The sequence below is a fragment of the Lutra lutra genome, chromosome 7 (genome assembly GCF_902655055.1).
Source record: "Lutra lutra chromosome 7, mLutLut1.2, whole genome shotgun sequence".
Classification (NCBI taxonomy): domain Eukaryota; kingdom Metazoa; phylum Chordata; class Mammalia; order Carnivora; family Mustelidae; genus Lutra; species Lutra lutra.
In genome coordinates this window covers 137,681,251-137,702,251 of record NC_062284.1, presented here as the reverse complement: position 1 = coordinate 137,702,251, position 21,001 = coordinate 137,681,251, and the positions used below count along the sequence as shown (strand labels likewise).

Here is a 21,001-nt window from a genome sequence, read left to right as displayed (position 1 = left end):
CACAGAAGAAGGAACCGGATAACACTCTCCCCTCCCCTCCCAGGCCTGAGGTCCAGGTGGGCTTGGCCACAGGCACAAAGCCTGCTTCCAGCCAGGCTTCTGCAGCTGAAGGCAGAGGGGCCCCGAGCCTGGGTGAGACTGAGCCCAGTGGGAGGTCCTGGGGCTTAGGCTCCAGGCACAGGCAGCTACAGGGGCCTGGAGTCAGGCAGATCAGGGTAGAAAGACACAAAGAAAGTGTCCGGTCTGAAAAAGAGAGTTTATTGCCATCTGGAGGTGCAGAGCCTCCGATCAAAAAGTCCCCAGGCTCCCAGGGCACATGGAAGCCACCAGAATCATTGTCACCTTCTAAGGGATGAGCAAGGATGGGCCTGGCCTGTGGCTCTTTGGTGCATGGCGGCCCAGGCTACATCAGAGACCTGGTACCTAAGAAGGAGGGGCAGCCCTAGGCTTGGTTGGGGTTGGTGACTTTGCCCCAGAAGAGGATGTTCTTGGTATCTTTGTGAAGTATGGACAGCAGAAAGGGTCTGTTGAAATGCACATTCATCTGTGGACCAAATTTTCCAGACAAAAAAATAACTTTACTTCCTGTGGCGGCCGCGGCTTCCGTGCCCTCCTCGGCGACATCGAGCAGGGCCTTGTGGACCACCTGTGGGAACACAAGAGCATAATGCACTGTAGGTCTGGTGTGTGAGGGGTGAGGGGCCCACCTGAGAGCCCGGAGGGGCAGACATTCACACAGCCTTGACCCTGGCCCATCACGGATTGGCAGGGGTGGGTGGGGGTTCCTCCTGACAACCCTGTCCCTGGTTCTGAGTGGTTCTGATGCACAAACTGAGGCTCCCAGGCTGTGAGGGGTCGGCCCAGGATCGTGAAGATAAAGGGGAGGGGCCCCCTGATCTGGATGCCTCTCTGTCTGAATGCAGAGACTGTGCTGCCCCCCAAACACTCACTATTGGGAAGGGAACAATTGCAAGTGACTTTCTAGCAGCCTCTCCACCTGAACCCTGGGGACCCACGGGTCTCCCTGCTCTTAGCCCCGTCTGCAATGACCTTGGCGCCCTAGGCTACTTTGTGTAGATGTGGCTTCACATCCCTGAACTCCACAGGCTTCTCTACACACTTCCCTCCATGACCATGTCTTTTGGAAGGTGGGGTGCAGAGGAGGGCAAAGTGTGGCTCAGACACCCTGCCTCATTTGGAGGACCTTGTTTCTCAGAGCACAGTGCAAGGGGCCCTCTGTCTTTCTTTCACACCCCTCACACCTGCCATTCACACCCCCATTTTACAGGAAAACTGAGGCATCCAGCACTTTAGGTATTGGCTGCTGTAGGCAGTAAAAAGGGGAGTGTGGATGGGATGGGGTCCATCCCCAGTTCACACCAGGCTCTTCCCCATGAATGGCTTCTGGGTCACAGTATATTACAGGGGAGGTGGGGACCAGCTTCCAAACATGCTTGCCACCCAGCTCTCCTGAGCTTGGGGCAGATCCACGAGGGGGACGGGGTAATGAGAGATGCTATTATTCACACAAATTCAAGGTCATCCAGTTGTCCGCCCTGCCTTTACCATCAAGCTCAGATACGGAGGACAAATGATCTAACGTTTTAACACTCACCTGGGAAACTGCCAGATTCTTCTCCCCTGTGACTCCTGACAGGTCGGCCTGGTGGGTGAAGACTTCCCTCATGCCCAGCTGGGGAAGTATCTCTTCCAGATTATAGCTGCTGGAGATGGAAAACTTCGGCAGGTAGAGGTTGTCTATCTTCCTAGGAAGGGAGAAACAAGAATTTGAACACCTGCTTGCCTCAAGGCTCGCCTTCTCCCACCTCGCGGCATGGTCTTCCCTGGTTTCCTTTCTGACCACCCCCTTCTTGCTGGAAGGAAGTGCTCATTGCCTCAGTTTCTTGATCTCTCGTGCTGAAGGGACTGCGTTCGAAGGGCCTGGAGGAATCCTGAAACAAGCAAAGGAAGGTCCCATCTGGGCTGTCTGGTGAGCTCCGTGAGAGCAGCAAGACTTCTGCTTCGGGGCAGAGCTGCTGGTGAGCTCTTAGAGCAAGAGCAGATACCTTCCATCTACAAGCCTCTCTCTCTCTCTCTCTCTATTTATATCTCTAAGACTTCTGTCATGGTCTGCCTGGTTTGACACGTACCAGATCCGAGGAGACTGTGACTCCCAGCAAACCCTGAGTCCCACCAGCAGGGAAGGTGTCAGTTTCTCTCCATAGTCATTCGTTCACCCCCCGCTCCATTCACTCAACACACATTCACTGAGCACCCACAAAGAGCTAGAACTGTGTTAAGGCAGGTGGCCTCAATGCTTTGTGAATCAGAGGTGTGTGAAGAATGTTCTAGCCATTCACAACGAATCATCAGCCCTGGCCAGGTGGGAGCTAGAAACCGCCTCCCCGTGGCCCCACCCTCAAGGACCAGGCCCAGAATTCACTCTGCTTTGTGGGTCCTCCTTGACTTCAGTCATCCCAATTCCATATCCTAGCCTGTCTCTAACCTCAGGTTCATCTGAAACTTGACCACCTCTGACATGTCTCACGTGGATCGCTGCCCTGGGCTCCTAGCCAGTCATCCTGCCTCCCTGCTTGTCCTCGTGGTGTATTCTCCACTCAGCCTCCTGGGTGATCTTTTTTAAAACAATACTCAGAACATCCACTCTTTGGCCCAAGACCTTGGGATGACTCCCCATTTCACTTAGAAGAGGCAAGGATCCCAGGGGTCTGCAGGGCGCTCCTGAACCCAAGCCGTCCTGCTGCGCCCCCTGACTTCTCCTGACTCTTGTGCTGCTCCAGCCTCTCTCTCACCTCACTAACCCTCAAACACACCAGACTTTGCACAGAGGCTTTACATTGACTGCTCCCTTTGCCAAGAATGCTTTTCCCCAACCCACAGGGCTCGGGTCCTCACCCCTTTCATGTCAATGCTCAAATATCACCTAATGGTGATCCTATTTAAAACCAAGAACTATCTCCTGGTTGGTCCAGTTTTCCTTGTCATTTTACCCCCCTCTATCATCCACCCACACACCCTCATTTCTTAATGTCCAACATACTAAATAACTGACCTATTTATTATATCCCTCTATGTTCTCATTTTCCATTCACAAAGTAAGCTCCATGAGGGCAGGAGATTTTTGGTGTAATTGTGGACATGTCATCCGGGTCTACACCAGTGCCTGGCACCTACTAGGAGCTCCATTAACCTACGTGACCTGAGCCAAATGGATGAACAGATTAATGAACGAATGTTAACAGCCAGCACAGAGCTGGTGCTCGGAGCCCGTCTGGCTTTGGCCTTCAGCTGATCTCGGAACCATCTGTCCCCTCTGCCTTCAAGAGGTTGAGACAAGGAGAGGGCAGGCATGAGGACTGGGTTGAGTTGAGGAGTCCCCGGGACCTGAACATGTCAACGTCAGAGGCAGCATCACCCCTGTCCCATTCAAGGTCATCATGTCTCATAGAACAAACATTTTCAGGCTCAAAGCCACACGGACAGCCAGGGCAGGGTGACCCCAAGCTCCACCTGTGTTGGGATGGCTTCCCCAGGGATGAAGGAGGCCCTGGGTGCTGGGGGTGTGGAGAGTCTGGGAGCTGATGTGGGGGGGAAGCGGGAGCGCCTGAGAAGGGAGGAAGGAGGGATGGCCTCATCCCCAGGTGGTCACCTCATCTGCAATGAGTCTGTCCACCTCCTCAGTGTCTCCGGGAGCAGGTTGGCCTCCACCGTCCCCATGCTGCCCTGGTCGGGGAGGATGAAGAGCGCGCTGTCATTACTGGTGTACGGGAGCTCCACCATCGTGCAGCCCAGTGCCTCGTCTCGGAAGTAAGGTGCCCACACGTCCTCCAGGTTCATCATGGGCACCTTTACCGACCTGCTCTTGCTCACGTAGAACTTGGACTTGAAAGTGTCTCGGGGGTCAAAGGGTGTCTTCCATTTGGCTGAAGGTCAGAGAACTCCGTGAACACACGGGCTGCCCTGCTCCAACCCCTCCTCCGCCCAGGTTCTCTGGTTGATGGATACACTCCGAGTGCCACTGGCCCTGCCACCAGCCCCACCTTGGTCTGCTGGCAAGTGGATAGGCCACTGGGGACAGGGGTGATAAGCCACACAGGTCTGGTTGGGACATGACAGTGAGACAAAGACCTGGTTAATTGTGGTAAGCGAGAGACTAACAGGAGTTTGGGAATAGTGGGTGTAAAAGAGAGGTGGGGAGAGGCAGGAGAGCGGAGAGACGGGAGAGGGGACCCCGAGCACTGTGAGGGGCGGCAGCAGGGGGAGCAGGGGGAGGAACGGGGAATCCCTGACCCTCTAAAAGGGACAATACTAGTAACTCACTGGTAGTCATCGGCGTTACAATGAACAAACATGCCCACAGCCTGGTCAAACACGCCAAAACAAGGGGCAAATGGGGAATCTGAGGGTGGGACAGAGCTCTGACTGAGGGGGGAGGGCATAGGGCTCCCCAGGAAGGGCATAGGGCACCCCCAGGAAGACTGGAGCCTTCAGTGGGGAGGGGGTGGGGAGAGCTCCTGGGGAGACTAGAGACCGGGGGCTTGCTGGGGAATGTGCACACCCCCCCACCCCCCACACCCCATTGTTGGAGGCAGGAGAGGAGGGGAAAGCCAGGCCAGCTGGTGTGTCCCTAGGGCAGGCAGGGTGTTAGGGAGGCAAATCAGGAGACACAAAGAACAAGCAGCACATCGGGCCTGGATTAGCTTTATAGGGAAATCTTGTTTTGGGCCTTCATCTGCAGCCAGAAACACAGGCCCTGGGAGGATCTGCTCCAGGACTCAGTCAGAACCCCCAGTGTAGGCTTTCCGTGTCTCCACCCAGCTCCTGATCACCCACGGACTCCATGACGCTTCTATGGTTCTCTGTCTATTTTTGGTGCCCATGGGGACCGGGGCTCCACAGGGCCAACTCTGTCTGTGCATGCCCCGCCTTTTCAGAACTCATGGGCTGGGGAGGCTTATGTTTGTCAAGTTCTGACCCATGGGACCAGGCACTGGACCAACTGGAACTTGAGAATGGGCCCTGCCCGGGATCCTGCCCTCCCCCAAGGTCCTTCTCCAGATGGTGACCCAGATGATGCCACCCCCAAAATGATGGGGGGCACTGTTGCAGAACCCTGGGATGGCCAGTTTCCTTAAATGCTGTCTTCCCATGTAGACGGCACCTCCCTCCCCACCCCACCTGCCCCAGGCTGAGTCCCTGGCCAGGACAAAGCCCAGGTCAGAATGGCCCAGCAGTGCCCAGGCAGAGGGCTTCCTGAGCCTACGGACGGGCCCCTCTTCAGGGAGGAAGCTGAAGTTCATGCCCAGCCTGGAGGGATGTAAGGGGCCACTCCTTCCTCCTGGGAGCCAGGCATGTTTGAGTCAGAGTAAAAAGCACCAGTCTCCCTCAGGCAAAGGGTTGCTGGGCCCCTCTGCAGGGACTTCCTACAGTGGCAGAACATCATTTGGAAAACCCTAAGACTAAGAGGGAACCCATGGAATGGGAGAAGATATTTGCAAATACAGGACAGATAAAGGGCTGATATCCAAGATCTATAAATAATGTCTCAAACTCAGCACCCAAAAACCAAATAACCCAGTCAAAAAATGGGCAGACGACACGAACAGACACTTCTCCAAAGAAGACATACAGATGGCCAACAGACACATGAAAAAATGTTCCACATCATTAGCCATCAGGGAGATTCAAATCAAAACCACATGGAGGGTGCCTGGGTGGCTCAGTGGGTTAAGCCTCTGCTTTCAGCTCAGGTCATGATCCCAGGGTCCTGGGATCAAGTCCCGCATCAGGCTCTCTGCTCATCAGGGAGCCTGCTTCCCCCCCACCCCACTCTGCCTATCTCTCTGCCTGTTGGTGATCTCTCTCTCTGTCAAATAAATAAATAAAATCTTTAAAAAGAAAAAAAAAACACATGGAGATACCCCTTACACCAATTAGAATGGCAAAGATTAACAAGACAAGAAACAACAAGTGTTGGCAAGGATGTGGAGAAAGGGGAAACCTCTTACACTGTTGGGAATGCAAGTTGGTGCAGCCAATTTGGAGAACAGTGTGGAGATTCCTTAAGAAATTAAAAATAGATCTATCCCACGACCCTGCAACTGCACTACTGGGTATTAACCCCAAAGATACAGACGTAGTGAAAAGAAGGGACACATGCACCTCAATGTTTATAGCAGCAATGTCTACAATAGCCAAACTATGGAAGGAGCTGAGATGCCCTTCAACAGATGAATGGATAAAGAAGATGTGGTCTGTATATACAATGGAATATCACTCAGCCATTAGAAAGGATGAATACACACCATTTTTATCAACACGGATGGAACTTGAGGAGATTATGCTGAGTGAAATAAGTCAAGCAGAGAAAGACAACTGTCATATGGTTTCACTCATATGTAGAACATAAGGAATAGCAAGGAGGACATTAGGGGAAAGAAGGGGAAACTGAAAGGAGGGATATCAGAGGGGGAGATGAACCATGAGAGACTATGGACTCTGGAAAACAATCTGAGGGTTTCAGAGCGGGGGTGATGGGGGAATGGGGTAGTCTGGTGATGGGTATTAATGAGGGCACGTGGTCTAATGGGTGCTGGGTGTTATATGCAACTAATGAATCACTGAACACTGCATCAAAAACTAATGATGTACTATATGGTGGCTAACTGAACATAATAAAAAAATGTAAATAAAATAAATAAATTTTAAAAATCCTAAGAGAAAACAATGCCTACAGGCAGGGCGGGGCCTCAGGGACCTGCCTCCTCCCCTCCCCCACCCCAGACCAGAGGCACCTGCTCCATGGTGGTTTCCCCAATAACACGGTTGGGTGCACCAGGCCAGAATATGGCCCCAAAGGCTCAGAACTAAAACTCTGCTTCCAAACCCTAAGCCAGGCACTCACCTTTAAGGAAGATGTAATTCACCAGGACCATGGCTGTGTTCAGGTCAAGGTCCTTGACCAGATCCACAATTCTCCCCTGGGTCTGATTCTTCACGTAGTCATTGATGAGCTTCTTGGCGGCGGCAGATTCCTGGAAGTTGGTGGAGAAGGCCTCAGAGGCGTAGAGCGCCCTGGCATCTTCCATGAACTTCTCCAGCAGCTTGAGCGACTCACTGATGAACATGGCGTTGCCCACGCTCAGCTGCAGCTCGTTGCTGGGTTGGCGGAGGGTTCGAAGCAGGTGCTGGAAACCCCGGTGGATTTCGGTGTCAGGGGTCTCTGTGAGGTTGAACTTGAGGCCTTCGAGGATCTCCGTCAGGGTGGTGTTTTGGGCCCCCAGGGATAGGAAGGCCAAGGCGATAGAGATGCTCAGTGGGGAGAAGATGACATTCTTGTTGGGGGTCCTCAAAGCCAGTTGCTTATGGAGGCTGAGGGCGAAGTCGGTGTTGCTGGAGGCTAATCGGAGGCTGTCCACAGGAGTCTCATTGTGTAGGTCCTCCTGGGTCACATTTGGAGGGTCAAGCACGCCCCCTGGGGCACAGTGGACAGGGGGGCAGAGCCCAGCCACCAGGAACCCCAGAGCCAAGAGGAGCCACATCCCCTCTGTCCTCAATTCTGAAAAACAAAGCTCCTTTAAGTGTTGGGGGGCCAGATGGTGCCCCAACTGCCTCCCACTGCTCCCTCCGCCCCCACTGTGTGGCCTGTGTTCCAGCCTCTGCTTCTGTTAGCTTTGTGACTTTCCTGGGTAGGCACACTCATAGGCACCCAACATACACGATTACGTGACCCTCGAGGTACGTACTGTATGTACTGTACGTACTGTAATTTTGCCATTTTCCCCAAGGGAGAAACTGGGTGCAGAGCGGCGAGGGGCTCACTCACAGTCGCTGCAGCAAGTGGGGGAGCAGAGGGAGGAAGCTGGTCAGCCTGGCTCCCGACTCCTGGTGGGGGGAGAGCGGGGTTGGCTTCAGAGCTGCAGAGACCTGGACTGGGATTTCATTTGGGCTACTTGCCATTGCTGTGTGCTGACAAGTAAGTGACTGACCCTCTCTGAGCCTTGGTTCCCACCTCCGTACAACACGCTGAGTAGCTCCCATGAGACAAACCATGAAGGTGCTGGGCTCCTAACGGGGTTGCCAAGGCGTCCCTCCTCCCACAGGCCACCCACTCTCTGAAACTGCCCACCATGCCAGAGCTGTGGGTCCGCGGGGAGAGGGGATGGAGGTACCTCAGGAAAGAGCCGGAGAGAGGGGCTGAGTTCAAAGCTGGTGATAGCAGCCAACAGGATTGTTTACCTTCAGCCTCAGTCTACTCAGGCCCAGAGTGCAAAAGAGAAAAGGTCAGCTTCAGAGGTGGGGAGGGGAGTCCGGGAAGGGGAGGGGAGCTGAGCTGAACAGCCTTCCATCAACAGGCCAGTGGGAGGAGCCCAGGAACTGTAGCTTCTGGAATTGCCTCCTAGGTCTGCTTACCCTGGGGCTAATGCAACCGTTTCCTTGAAAGAGTTAAACATCCCCCACCCCGCCCCCGAATCATTTCTGGAGAAAAAGAACTTTGTTTGGGCAAGTTGGCAGGCTGGCTCTGTTTCTGAGCAGCCTGTCTTTTCAGTTGCTGGACGGACACTGCCTGCCTGTCTGTCTGCCTGTCTGCTTGGCCAGGGGCCTTGGAGGGGAGAGGAGCCGTGGGACAGTCCTCCCCTTAGAGACCCCCTGGACTCTGCCCAGAGGGACTCTGCCCACATCAATCTGGTCCGCATCTCGATGTGAGAGCAGTGCCCGGTCCCAGACAAGGGAAGGGGGGCCTTGTGCCCTGGCGGGGGAGTTGCCTTCCAGAGCATCTGCTGTGGGGGGTACAGAGGTGGCTAAACTCAGAATCCCGTAGTGTGTGAGGCAGAAACCGCCAAAGAGACCCTTGGGATATGCCCCCTTTTGCAGGTGGAAAAACTCAGACCCAGATGGAAGACATGTCTCCACAGGGCATGGCCTTTGGGGCCAGCCCTAGAGCTGTCCCCAGCGCTCTGGGATGCCCTTGCCAGGCTCCCTCCTGCCTCAGAGGCTCCAGACCAAGGCCTAGAACCTCCCTAGAAAAACGGATTCCTTTGCTCCTGGGATATCACGGATTACCTGCCTTTGCTGCTGGCTGTCCTCAGCAGATTCCAAAGCCACCGCCTGCCCAGAGTGCTGGATTTTCATGGGCGCTGACTCCTATTTACGCGTGCGAAGAACTCCTCCCCTTGCTTGGGAAATGTTGGCAAGGACACCCAAGTGTTCTGTTTTCACCTGGGGTGGTCAAATAATCATTTCTGGTAGCATGAATTCATCAGAGCTAGTGGAATCAGCCAGTTACAGGAACAACCCCCAACTGGCTTCTTAGAACAAAACAAAAGCAACTTTCCCCTTTTGTTTTTGTCTTATGATTGTAAAATAGTCATTGAGGAGTGAAAACTGAGAAAATACACAGAAGGACGTTGATAATGGTCCCCCAGATTTCATCCCCCAGCTAACAGCTCGTGATTTCTGTTACAAGTCACTTTCTTTGACATGCGTGTGTATGTGGTGTGAAACTTCATACACACTCTCAGATATATTTTTAAAAATGCAACACTCTTTATTTGCCTGTAGATGGATTTGCGTTTTGAGGCTCTCCCCTGTTCCCAGATTGAGGGTGTCAGTCTGAGGAGCTTGAGAATAGGGGAGCACAGGGGTCGGGGGCCTCTGGTCTCAGGCACCCTCCATCCTGGGCGGCTTTCTCTTCATCCGAGGGCCCTTCCACTCTTGATTCGCACTCAGAGATGTGGTGACCTTGAGGTCTCCTTGGGCTTTCTCCCAGGCCTTTCTTGGGCTCCTGAGAAAAACTTCTCCTTGATCCTTCATGGTCACGACCCTCGATCCATGACAAACTCGGACAGACGTAGGGTGCCACAGAGCACAGCTGGGAAACCACCAGGTTGTCGGTAAGGGTGTGGCCTCAAGCAACTGGAAATCCCTCAGGCTTAACCTCCCCGTCTCTACAAAGCAGATAGTGACATTTTCCTGGCAGGGTGATGCAAAGGGTAAATGACATAACACGGATCGTAAGCTTCCTTCTGATAGGACCGTTTGTGCTGTGCTGTGTCCTGGGCTACTTGCCAAGTACACGCTGGCCGATAAGCTCTGAGGTGACTAAGGAGAGTTCCGGTTCCATCCTTCCTAAAATGGTGGCTTAATGCTCTTTTAGTTTCCAAATATTTTCAGAATTGAATACATATTATAATCTTACACTGAATCCCAGGGTCTCCTGGGTGACTCAATCAGTGAAGTGTCTGCCTTCGGCTCAGGTTGTGATCCCAGGGTCCTGGGATTGAGTCCCATGTCGGGCTCCCTGCTCAGTGAAGAGCCTCCTTCTCCCTCTGCCCCTCCCCCTGCCTATGCTTTCTCACTGTCATATAATTAAACAAGATATTTTTAAAAAATTACTCAGAATCCCTTGTATGCAAATAATGAATCATGGAACACTCCATCAAAAACTAATGATACACTATATGGTGACTAACATAACATAATAAAAAAAAATCACACAGAATCCCACAGAAATAGTGGTTAAAACAAGGCTACAGTTTCTCACTCACATCCGTTCAGGTGTGGACGTGGGTTGATTCGGCAGCTACACTTGGTCGGGGGCCTGGGCTCCTTCTCTTTTGTTGCTCTGCCATTCCTGGGGTATGTTTGCTGGGTCCTCCCCTTCCTCCTCCTTTCAATCTATCCTACCAATTACAGAGAAGCCCTTCCCCAATGGAATCTTCTCTCTCTCTCTCTCCCTTTCCTTCTCTTTCTTGTTCCCAAAGCCTCCCAATCCTGAACCCTCTACTTCTCCCCAAGACCTGAAATCATCATTCATTCATTCGTTCAGGGCCATCGAGTGGCCCTGTGGGTGGGGCTGGGTGGGGGTGCCTCGTCTGCAAGCAGAACATCTACTAGAACATCAGTACTCGCCGTTCCTGGACTGACCGCCTCTTTGTATAGCCCCAGTCCCTCGTTTTGTTGAATAGATCTCTGTCCCTTTTGCATCTCAAGCATTGTCACCAAGCCTTGTGCTGTGCCAGCCTCCCGAAAGAGGAATGTATGACTTGCCCAAGGACCCTTAGCTGTTAAATGGTGGAGCTGGTCGAGTTTGGGCAAAATCAACCCAATGTCAAATCCAGGCTCTCCCGACCTTCCCATGCTCAAAAAAAGAAAAAAAGAAAAGCGTTTCCATCCTTGAACTTATGACAGAAAATGCCAATCTTGGGAGTATAATTCTCTTAAGATTATGTATCTATTTTAGAGAAAGCGAGAGCAGGGAGGGATAGAGGGGGAGTGGGAGAGAAAAATAATCTGAAGCAGAATCCACACTGAGTATAGGGCCCAGCCCCATGGGACTTGATCCCACGACCTCGAGATCATGACCTCAGCCAAAACCAAGAGTCAGACACTTCACTGACTGAGCCACCCAAGTGCCCCTTGGGAATATAATTTTCTTTTAAAGATTTTATTTATTTATTTGAGAGAGAGAACAGTGAGAGACAGCATGAGGGGAGAAGGTCAGAGGGAGAAGCAGAGTCCCCATGGAGCTGGGAGCCCCATGTGGGACTCGATCCCAGGACTCCAGGACCATGATCCAAGCTGAAGGCAGTTGCCCAAGCAGCTGAGCCACCCAGGTACCCCGGGAATATAATTCTTGTACAGGTGTTGAGGACACTTGTTTTTTTTTAAAAAAAGATTTTATTTATTTATTTGACAGAGATCACGAGTAGGCAGAGAGGCAGGCAGAGAAAGAGGGGGAAGCAGGCTTCCCACTGAGCAGAGAGTCCGATGCGGGGCTCGATCCCAGGACCGTGAGATCATGACCTGAGCCAAAGGCAGAGGCTTTAACCCACTGAGCCATCCAGGTGCCCCAGAGGACACTATTTTTATAAGGTGTGGCTTGTCCGTAGGTCTGAGTAGGGAAGGCTGCCTCTTTAATGTGGATTGGGGTCCCAGCTGAACAGGGGCTGTCCTTGCCTGTCCCCATGTCCTACCTGGGACAACCGATGGGCATTTTTCTCAGACTTGAGATGGACTGAGGTGAGCTGCCCAAAGGGAGCTGGAAAGTTCCACTTGGCTTTGGTGGGGTCAGGGCCAAGGTCTCCAGCAGCCTACTGCTGGGGCTCAGGGCACCTGGCAGTGCGGAGAGAGACAGGCAGAGGACAGAGGGGCACTGGCCTTTGGGGTCCATTTGGGCGTGTCTGTTTCACCTGCCTCAAAGGGGAAGATGGGAAAGTCACACCACAGGGGCTCAGCCCCGGACCTGAGGCTGGCAGGTGCTCTGTCTGTGGGACAGTCACTCTTTTTTTTTTTTTTTTTTTTTTAATTTTTTCAGCATAACAGTATTCATTATTTTTGCACCACACCCAGTGCTCCATGCAATCTGTGCCCTCTACAATACCCACCAACTGGTGCCCCCAACCTCCCACCCCCCACCCCTTCAAAATTCTCAGATCGTTTTTCAGAGTCCATAGTCTCTCATGGTTCACCTCCCCTTCCAATTTCCCTCAACTCCCTTCTCCTCTCCATCTCCCCTTGTCCTCCATGCTATTTGTTATGCTCCACAAATAAGTGAAACCATATGATAATTGACTCTCTCTGCTTGACTTATTTCACTCAGCATAATCTCTTCCAGTCCCGTGGGACAGTCACTCTTACTGTCCCCAGCCACATATGGCATCCATCAAGACTGGGCTGACTTGGGTCTTGCAAACGTGACCATTGTGCTCTGTTGACCGTTTTCCATAGTTCTCGCCTTCCCGTTGTTACCACTGATTTCTGAATGCCAGCTTGGCCCAGGCAGGCTCCAGAAAGCCTTAGGAACAGAGTTGGGCACCCCATTTGGGCTGTGGTTGCATGTGGAAAAGAGTGTACTTCTGGGGCACGACCAGGGCAGGGGTGGGTGGCAGGAACCCAAGTAAGAGGGTGTCCCACCTCCACAGAGCAGGTGAGACTGGGAGGGACAAAGGCCAGATCCTTCCAGAGAGCTTCTTCCTGGAGGCTGGGGAGGCGGTGGTCATGGGAAGTGCCCCACTCAGCCAGGCTCCTCCCACGCCACAGCTCTGCCACCACCTACCAGCTGGGTGACTTTAGGCTCGTCCTTTCACCTCTCTGAAACTCCTTTGTCAATCATCGCTCCTTAAATAATTCTTAGGAAGCAGAAATGAGACCCTGATGACTGCCCAAGCCCCAGAGCGGGTCGTGCCTTCTCTCCTCCAGGCCAGTGAGTGGACTCAGCTCCTGGCTGGAAAAGTACAGAGGGCGGCCTGCTGCCTCTGACACTCAGTCCTCTCTCTGGCTGTGTTTGCGCTGACCTGGTTTCCTGCGGCTGGAGATGCCGGCTGCGGATCGGAGGCGTGTTTGCCAGTTCCCCTCAGCACCGCCCTGACTGTGCCCCCGTGAATTCCGGGTGCCCGTGGGAGGATCTGGCCGAGCAGGAGCAGGGACACTCCCCACCTCTGTTTTGCTTGCAGCTTGGTCATCTGTCCCTTTAAGGAGGAAGCCGCTGGCCATCGTCTGCTTTCATTTCCTGTTCTAGGCCGCATCTGAGAACTCCTGGTGAACGGGGACTTTGGGTTCGGAGCAGCCCTGTCCCCGACTTACCCCTGACACCCTGATGTACCCTGAGTTTTACATCTGAGGGAAACGGAGGCACAGAGAGATGGCGCAGATTCCGGGTGGCAGGGAGCCCACGCTCCTGCCCTCTCTGAGAGACGTGGTGTCCATCCTGGCTGGCCTAGGCCCAGCCCCACAGTGGTGGCCCACCAACCTCAGACCCGACAGCCCGGCTGAAGGCAGCTTTGTCCTCACTCTGTGCCAGCCCATGTCCGGGTCCCGGCATTTGGTCTGGAAAACAAGGCTGGTGGCCCGGCAGTGGGTGAGAGGTTTCTGATGTTAGGGTTGCGGGACGGGAGGGGGACCATAAGCTGCAGAGCTCTTGGTAAGCCCAGGTATGGTTGAGGGGAAGCCCTTTTGAGCCCCCACTTTGTCCCACACCCGCTCCAGCAGTCTGGGCTGGCCTCAGACCCTCTCCCAGGCCGCAGGCCCTTTCCAGTCCCCCAGGCAGGAGGGTGTCCCATCAATCACCTCCCACATCTCACCTGGGGGGATGTGACTCTTTCCAAGCTCCAGAGATTTCTGGTAAGAAGAATGTGGACACCACTGTCTCCTTGGCGTCTCTCCTTAGTGATCTCTGAAAAGGATCACATGGTAAATCGAACCCCCTGCTGTTCCCTGCCCGCCCCCAACCTGCCTGTTCCTTTCTGCCTCCCAGTGAATGGTGCCTCTCTCTCTCCCAGACTGTGGGCCTTCCCCCAGCCCCTTCAGTGTGGGGCGGGGTCTCCCTCCTCCAGGTCCAGTTCTGAGGCCCCCACTCCAGCCCCCGCCACTAGCACCGCTCCCTTGCAGCAGGGACCCTCAAGCTGTGTGCCCTCGTCCCCACCAGCACCCTCCAGCCCATTTGCTACAGAATCGTTTTAAGAATATGGGTCCTCTATGTGGAGAAAGGGGAACCCTCCTACACTGTTGGTGGGAATGCAAGCTGGTGCAGCCACTCTGGAAAACAGCATGGAGGTTCCTCAAAAAGTTGAAAATAGAGCTACCCTAAGACCCAGCAATTGCACTGCTGGGTATTTACCCCAGAGATACAAACGTAGTCATCTGAAGGGTCACGTGCACCCGAATGTTTATAGCAGCAATGTCTACAATAGCCAAACTATGGCAAGAACCTAGATGTCCATCTACAGACGAATGGATAAAGAAGATGTGGTATATATACACAATGGAACACTATGCAGCCGTCAAAAGAAATGAAATCTTGCCATTTACAACAACGTGGGTGGAACTAGAGGGTATTATGCTGAGCAAAATAAGTCAATCAGAGAAAGATAATTATCATATGATCTCCCTGATATGAGGAAGTGAAGATGCAATGTGGGAGGTTTGGGGGGTAGGAAAAGAATAAATGAAAAGAATAAATGAAACAAGATGGGATCGGGAGGGAGACAAACCATAAGAGACTCTTAATGTCACAAAACAAACTGACGGGGGTTGGGGGGGAGGGGAGTAGGGAGAGAGTGGTGGGGTTATGGACATTGGGGAGGGTATGTGCTACGGTGAGTGCTGTGAAGTATGTAAACCTGGCGATTCACAGACCTGTACCCCTGAGGCTAATAATACATTATGTGTTTATAAAAAATAAAAATTTAAAAATGAAAAAAATTAATAATAATAAAAAATGAATATGGGTCCTCCAGGGCCTTGTCCCTCTTGGAACCCTGGCAGCCTCCCCTGGTCCAGAAGCCCCTACATGTTCTAAACTCCCCGCCCCACCCCTACAGCTGGAACACCAGACCTCAGGGGCCTGAAATACACTCCGCAGAGCAGAGCTGTCTCTGCAGAACCCACGGCCCCCCAGCTTGGACCAGGAGAAGGGAGGGTTTTAGCTTCCTTTACAGGCAAAGAAACCTACCAGAACATTCTGTCTCAGGCTTCGGTTTGATGTAATCCTGGGTGAGTCAACACCTTTGTTATACTTTGGACTGCAAGTCGTGTGGCAGGAGGCCTCCCTCCTTTGGTTGGGTTCTGGTAGAACCAACCCTCTTTTGACTAGGCCAGATGTGTCCCCACTCCTCTTCCCGTGCTGTCCCCGTGATTGTCACTTCCCCCATTTCTGGAGTGAAACTGTTGGCTTCTGGCCAATGGGGATGTGCTTCTCGCTCATCCTTGCTCCCTACAGAGAGAGCGGCCAGAATTAACAAGCAAAAATGCTCACTATGGACTCTGAAAAACGATCTGAGAATTTTGAAGGGGTGGGGGGTGGGAGGTTGGGGGCACCAGGTGGTGGGTATTGTAGAGGGCACGGATTGCATGGAGCACTGGGTGTGGTGCAAAAATAATGAATACTGTTATGCTGAAAAAAATAAAAAAAATTAAAAAGAAAAAAAAAATGCTCACAATGCCTGGGCCATACTTCTACTAAAAAGTGATTTATTACCTGGAGTTCTCATTTAGCTGGGTGTCCTGTATGGTGTCAGCAGCCTACCTGCAGGGTGTGTTGGGGGTCCCACCCAAGGAAGAGGGAAGTCAGGCAGTGACCTGAGGCCTTGCAGAGGCACAGAATCCTCTGGAACCAGCTGGCCATCCCCTCATTCATTCCTCCCACGAGAACCCACTGTGGGCCAAGCCCCATGCCGGGCACTGGAGTGGAGAGGCCACTTAGGGCCCTCACGGACTTCATGGTCTTTGAGAGACAAAGACACGTAGAAAGAAGCTAACTATGGTATGGAAAGTGCTAGAGGGAGGCAGGGGGAGCTGGGATGCCAGGGCTGGGCTGGGGAGTCAGGAAAGCTCCCCGGGCAGGGACCTCTGAGCAGAGTCCCAAGGAAGGGCTCTCAGTGCTCAGATGGGCCTGAGCTCCAAGGTGCACTCGGGTTTTGTGGGTTTGCTCCCTGGCGGTTGGCCTGAAAAAATTAGCTGGAAAAACACCTGAAAGCAGAGAGCATCTGGGCCCGTGAGCCCCTGCAGGATGAGGGTCATTGGGCCCTGAGCGTGGGTGGGTGGCAGCTGCAGGGAGGAGGGGACAGAGAGGGCCTGGGGCCTGGGCCCAGTGAGACAGCCCTGCCCCCCGACCAGTGGAGACACCAGTTCTGCGTGTGCATCTGAATCTGGGGAGAATGGACACCTTGTGTGTCGGCTCATGGGCACACCCGGGAGCCCAGACTCAGGCCCACACACCCCAGCCCCCCTCTTACTCCTTCACCCCCCTTCCCAGGCCTACCAGACCCACCTTCCCATTCCCATCCCAGCCCAGCCCCAGGACCCTTAATATTTGCAAAGGAGCAGAGACCCGATCAAGTCCACGGACGGTTTGTGGCAGCCTCTCTGGGAGGCTGAGGCAGAAGGAGGGGCTCCCAGAGAAGACTCTGGAGGACCCCCGCCCCCAGGCGTCCAGCGGATGCTCAGCTCTTAGAACCACCAAGAAGGCTGCGGTGGGATTAGCCACAGAGCAGCCACAGCTCTCCAGCAGGCGGGGCGTAGGCACATGTGTGTGTGGGTGTGTGTGTGTTTCTGTGTGTGTGTGCTCACGCGCGCCCATGTGCGCACATACGTGTGGGCTGCAGTGTGGCTGTGTGTAGGAGTGTTTTGCTATCTGTACCCTGCCTGTATGCCTTCATGGACAGTCACCATGAGGAGTGGTGTATGGACACACCCTGGGCTCTCCCAAGTGCCGAAAGGACCTGGCCATCTTGGAGCCACCTCCCTCCTACCTCATTCATTGCAGAAAGGTGACAGATAATCCGTTCAGGGGTGCGGCTCTGCAGGAAACTGGAGAAGGGCACCAATGTCACCTGCTTGCCGTCCCGATCCCTCGCAGCAGGAGGCTCTCTGACTCTTTGTGAACGGAGACATACGTGCGGAGGCAGAGGGCAGCGCCAGGCATCAGCGGGTGGCATCCCGTGCCAGGTACGCAGGTGGCATCCCCGCCCCGGCACCCTACACGGTGACATGGGTGCAGATAACGAGTGAGACTCCGGTCTCCAGCCACGTGTGTCCTCTTTCAGTCCCGCGAGCGGGACGGACTCTCTGCCGTCTGAGTCTTTGCTCATGATCTTCACCCGGTCCAGTCCTGCTTGTCTCTCAGACTGCAGCTTCCATGCTGCCACCTCAGGGCTCCCTCTGGACCCCCGACTGCAGGATGTCTCCCCAACTGTCCCTCTGGCACCCCATGCTTCTCCTTTACTGGCCTCCAGCTTCTGCCTTTACAACCCACTCCCGCCCCTATCCCCTCCTCTGCTTTGCTTTTTCTCTTCCTTAACATTTTTCTAAAGAAAACAGCTTTTTATTTTACAACAGGTCATGACAGACGGAAAAGCAGTAAAAACAGTGCAGGGAGTTCCCATGACATCAACATCTGAGGTCTCTGCGGCGTATTTATCGAAACGGAGAAGTGAATGTCCATACAATGCAGACTTACTTGTACTTTAACAGGTTTTCCACTACTGTCCTCCTGCTCTTCCTGGATCCCATCCAGAAAAGCACATTACGTTTAATTTCCTCGTCTCATCCATCTCCCCTGGGGGGTGGCAGCTCCCCAGGTGTCTGGGGACACTACAGACAGGTGCGTTATGAGCAGCAGAAATGTATTCCACAGCGATCCAGGGGCTGGAAGTCCGAGGTCAGGGCCAGTGTGGTGGGTGCAGAGCCCCCTTTGGTCACAGGCTTCAGGTCTGTGCCCTGCCTCAGGAAGGAGCAAGGGAGCTGTCTGCGGTGCCTTTCCCAAGGTCAGGAATCCTATTGATGGGGGCTCCACCCTCATGACCTACCCACCTCTCAAGGGCCCCTCCTCCTACACCACCTTGGCGGGGTGGGGGGTGAGGGGGGGGTGTTAGGGTTCGACCACTTAGTTAACGTGATGGGCTCCAGTGTCCTTCCCTCCCTGGGTTCTGTTTATAGAAGCGAGGTGCCCCGTTGAGCTCACTTGTCAAAACCCTTGTCATCAACAGACATGCGTCATACTCTACTTCTTTTATTCCTTGTTATTTCTTTATTTCACTGTCTCTCCAGGCAAGATCATAGCTTCACCAGGGCAAGGATTTGGGGGATTTCCTTCCTTTATCTCCAGCACCCGGGACAGTTCCAGACACAGAGTGGGCGTTGGATAAACTCCGCAGACAAACCCATCGCCCTCGCCACAGTTTGTACTCCCAGTTTACCTGTTCGGTTAGCTGGTGGTGGCCAGAGCCCGTGTCTGCCGGGCCACCCTTGTACCCTTGTATGAATTCCAGGCCCGAGGCCCCGTCGGCGGCCCCCACACAATGGCCCTTGGCTGAAAAAATGTAAATAAGCAAGAGTGGCCAGGGCGAGCTCGCTGGGGTGTGAAATGTTTCCTCTTGGAGTCCAGGGTCATTTTCCTGGCCCAGGTCTCTGCAGAAGAGGCAGGGGTTAGGAGTCCTCGGCCCTAGCATTGTCTTCTGAGTTCTGGAGGCGGTGAGTTCGCTAGGGGAGGTCATGAGAGTCCATGTGGTCAGAGAGGGAGATGATAGTGGGTTCCCAAGAACAAACTGGGAGTTGGCAATAGCAGCAGGAACTTGAAGGGAGGTGGCTCCTAAGGGCTAAGTTGTGTCCCCCACCCCATCCATCTGTTGAAGCCCTAACCCCCAGCACCTCAGGACGACGCTGTATTTGGAGACAGAGCCTTTAAAGAGGTGATTCAATTAAAATAAGGTCAGTAGGGTTGGCTCTGATCTAGTCGGACCAGGGGAGACTGGGAGACCGAAGAAGAGGTTAACACCCCGAGAGATGGCCATGTGAGGGCAGAAAGGGAGGAGACCATCTGGGAGCCCAGACAAGGAGAGGGCCCTCCGGACGACCCAACCCCACTGATGCCTGGGTCTCAGACTCCAGCCTCCAGGACTGTGACATCACACAGTTTCTGCTGTTAAGCTACCCTGTTACTGGATAGGACGGACGAGGTCAAGGGGAGAAAGGGCCGGTGGGGCGCTGGGGGAGCAGGGGCACGCGGTGCAAGTGAGCACCCCCTACAGGGCTGAGTGGAGGTGTCTGCTCGCGTGCCAATGGGAGAGTGAGGCACACACTCAGGGGTGCTCAGGGTGTGATGCGGACCACCAAACCACCCTAATATCGGGAGGAAAGAGAACAGACAAATGCCAGCCTCGTGTTCAGGGTCCCTGTCCCAGACGGCAACACAGGCCCCTCCTCCCCTTTGCTCCCCTTCACACCCCCTATCCTGGCCTGGAATAAGGTCTCCATGGTTCCCACACACACCAGCTCACTCAACACCATTCTCCAGCCCTTCCCTCTGCTGGAATCCCTTCCCTGTTCCCATACCTGCTGTCTGTGGAAGGCTAACTTACTCCTTAGACCAGCTCAGTACCATCTTTTCCAAGAAAGCTTTCCTGATCTCTCCCTCTCTCCCAGGGGCTATATCATTTTGTTCATCCCAGGATTGTGTGACAATTGATTTATGTGGCCTGCAATGACACCCAGCAAGGAGCTTCCATGTGTGACATGAGGTGTCGTGGAGCCCAGCCTGCCCTCACACCTGGTAGCTGTTTTGTGGCCATGTGACCATGTGACCATGTACCCAGTGACCTTCAGACAATGCTGGACCTTGGTCTGACACACAGCACACCGACTGGACCTCCCCTTGACCTTGGGCTGGCTGAGCAAACAGTAAGAGAAAGATCTAGGCATTTCGCAAGGGAAAGGCACACAGGAGCTGATCTGACCCCGCGAGGAGGCCCAATCCTGGAACGCTGACCTGAGCAGAAATCACAGACGCAGATGAGCTGTCCAGGTCCGGTTGCAGCCATCCACCTGGCCATACGCCAACACAGGCACCACCCGGGTCCCAGAGCCTGAGCCTCTCCCTGACCTGAGCCTCTGGGCAGGCACTTATGTCCCCTCTGTGAGACAGGTACACTGACAGACTGTGCTGAGGGATTCCGGAGATGACAGATGCAAAGTGTCCCCAGAGGGCTGGCCCAAAGTAGGTGCTCAGTACTTCGGGGTGTGGCCAAAGCTTGGGGTTCTGACATCGTTTGGTCTAGGGGTTATTCTTGGGCAACACAGTGCAGACTCTGGGATCAGAGTGGTAGAGGCAGCCTCATGGGGGTGGGGGGCAAGCTGAGGGGCAAGCACTCAGATTTAAGGAGGCAGCTAATTAGGGGACAATGTGAGTGAAGGGCTCGTTCACTCAATCATTGATTCTTTAAAGTGTCCAATCCCGTTCATTTGATAGATGAGGACCTGTCTGTAGAGGCTTTCATAAAAGAGGAGAGAGGATAAGCTTACCTGCACCCCATGGGGGCAGATGACTGAGAGGTCCCTGACCCAGGCTTCTGGGACATAGTCATGTCTTCCCTGCAGCAGAGCACAGGGTTGAAGACATGCATCTGGGGGGCCACACTCCCAGGGTCAAATCCTGCCTCCACCCCTTAGAAGCCACGTGACTGGGTTAACAGCCTGCTCTCTGCAA

At 53.8% G+C, this 21,001-nt stretch overlaps 1 protein-coding gene across 3 annotated transcripts; it reads right to left on the bottom strand.

Moving 5' to 3' along the window:
- Nucleotides 1-237: 237 nt before the first annotated feature.
- On the bottom strand, nucleotides 238-9,180 carry SERPINA3 (serpin family A member 3). 3 transcript variants are annotated; one of them, XM_047739028.1, is made up of 6 exons: nucleotides 9,085-9,119; nucleotides 8,260-8,283; nucleotides 6,926-7,579; nucleotides 3,671-3,944; nucleotides 1,616-1,766; nucleotides 238-646 (listed from the first exon to the last, which is right to left on the bottom strand). In XM_047739028.1, exons 3-6 carry the CDS (start codon nucleotides 7,560-7,562, stop codon nucleotides 443-445), a joined length of 1,266 nt encoding a protein of 421 aa, XP_047594984.1. In that variant the 5' UTR covers nucleotides 7,563-7,579; nucleotides 8,260-8,283; nucleotides 9,085-9,119; the 3' UTR covers nucleotides 238-442. The 3 variants fall into 3 exon arrangements, with proteins under 3 accessions (XP_047594984.1, XP_047594983.1, XP_047594982.1); XM_047739027.1 differs by lacking the exon at nucleotides 8,260-8,283 and having other exon boundaries at nucleotides 9,089-9,180; XM_047739026.1 differs by lacking the exon at nucleotides 8,260-8,283 and having other exon boundaries at nucleotides 9,085-9,158.
- Between the last annotated feature and the right edge of the window lie 11,821 nt (nucleotides 9,181-21,001).

What these genes read in the sequence shown, in the direction of transcription:
- SERPINA3 (XM_047739027.1), bottom strand. Translation starts at nt 7,562, where the DNA reads ATGTGGCTCCTCTTGGCTCTGGGGTTCCTGGTGGCTGGGCTCTGCCCC. An exon ending in ACAGACTCATTGCAGATGAG is followed by an intron (nt 1,767 to 3,670) that starts GTGACCACCTGG and finishes CTCCCTTCCTAG; the next exon opens with GAAGATAGACAACCTCTACC. An exon ending in AGAATCTGGCAGTTTCCCAG is followed by an intron (nt 647 to 1,615) that starts GTGAGTGTTAAA and finishes GTGTTCCCACAG; the next exon opens with GTGGTCCACAAGGCCCTGCT.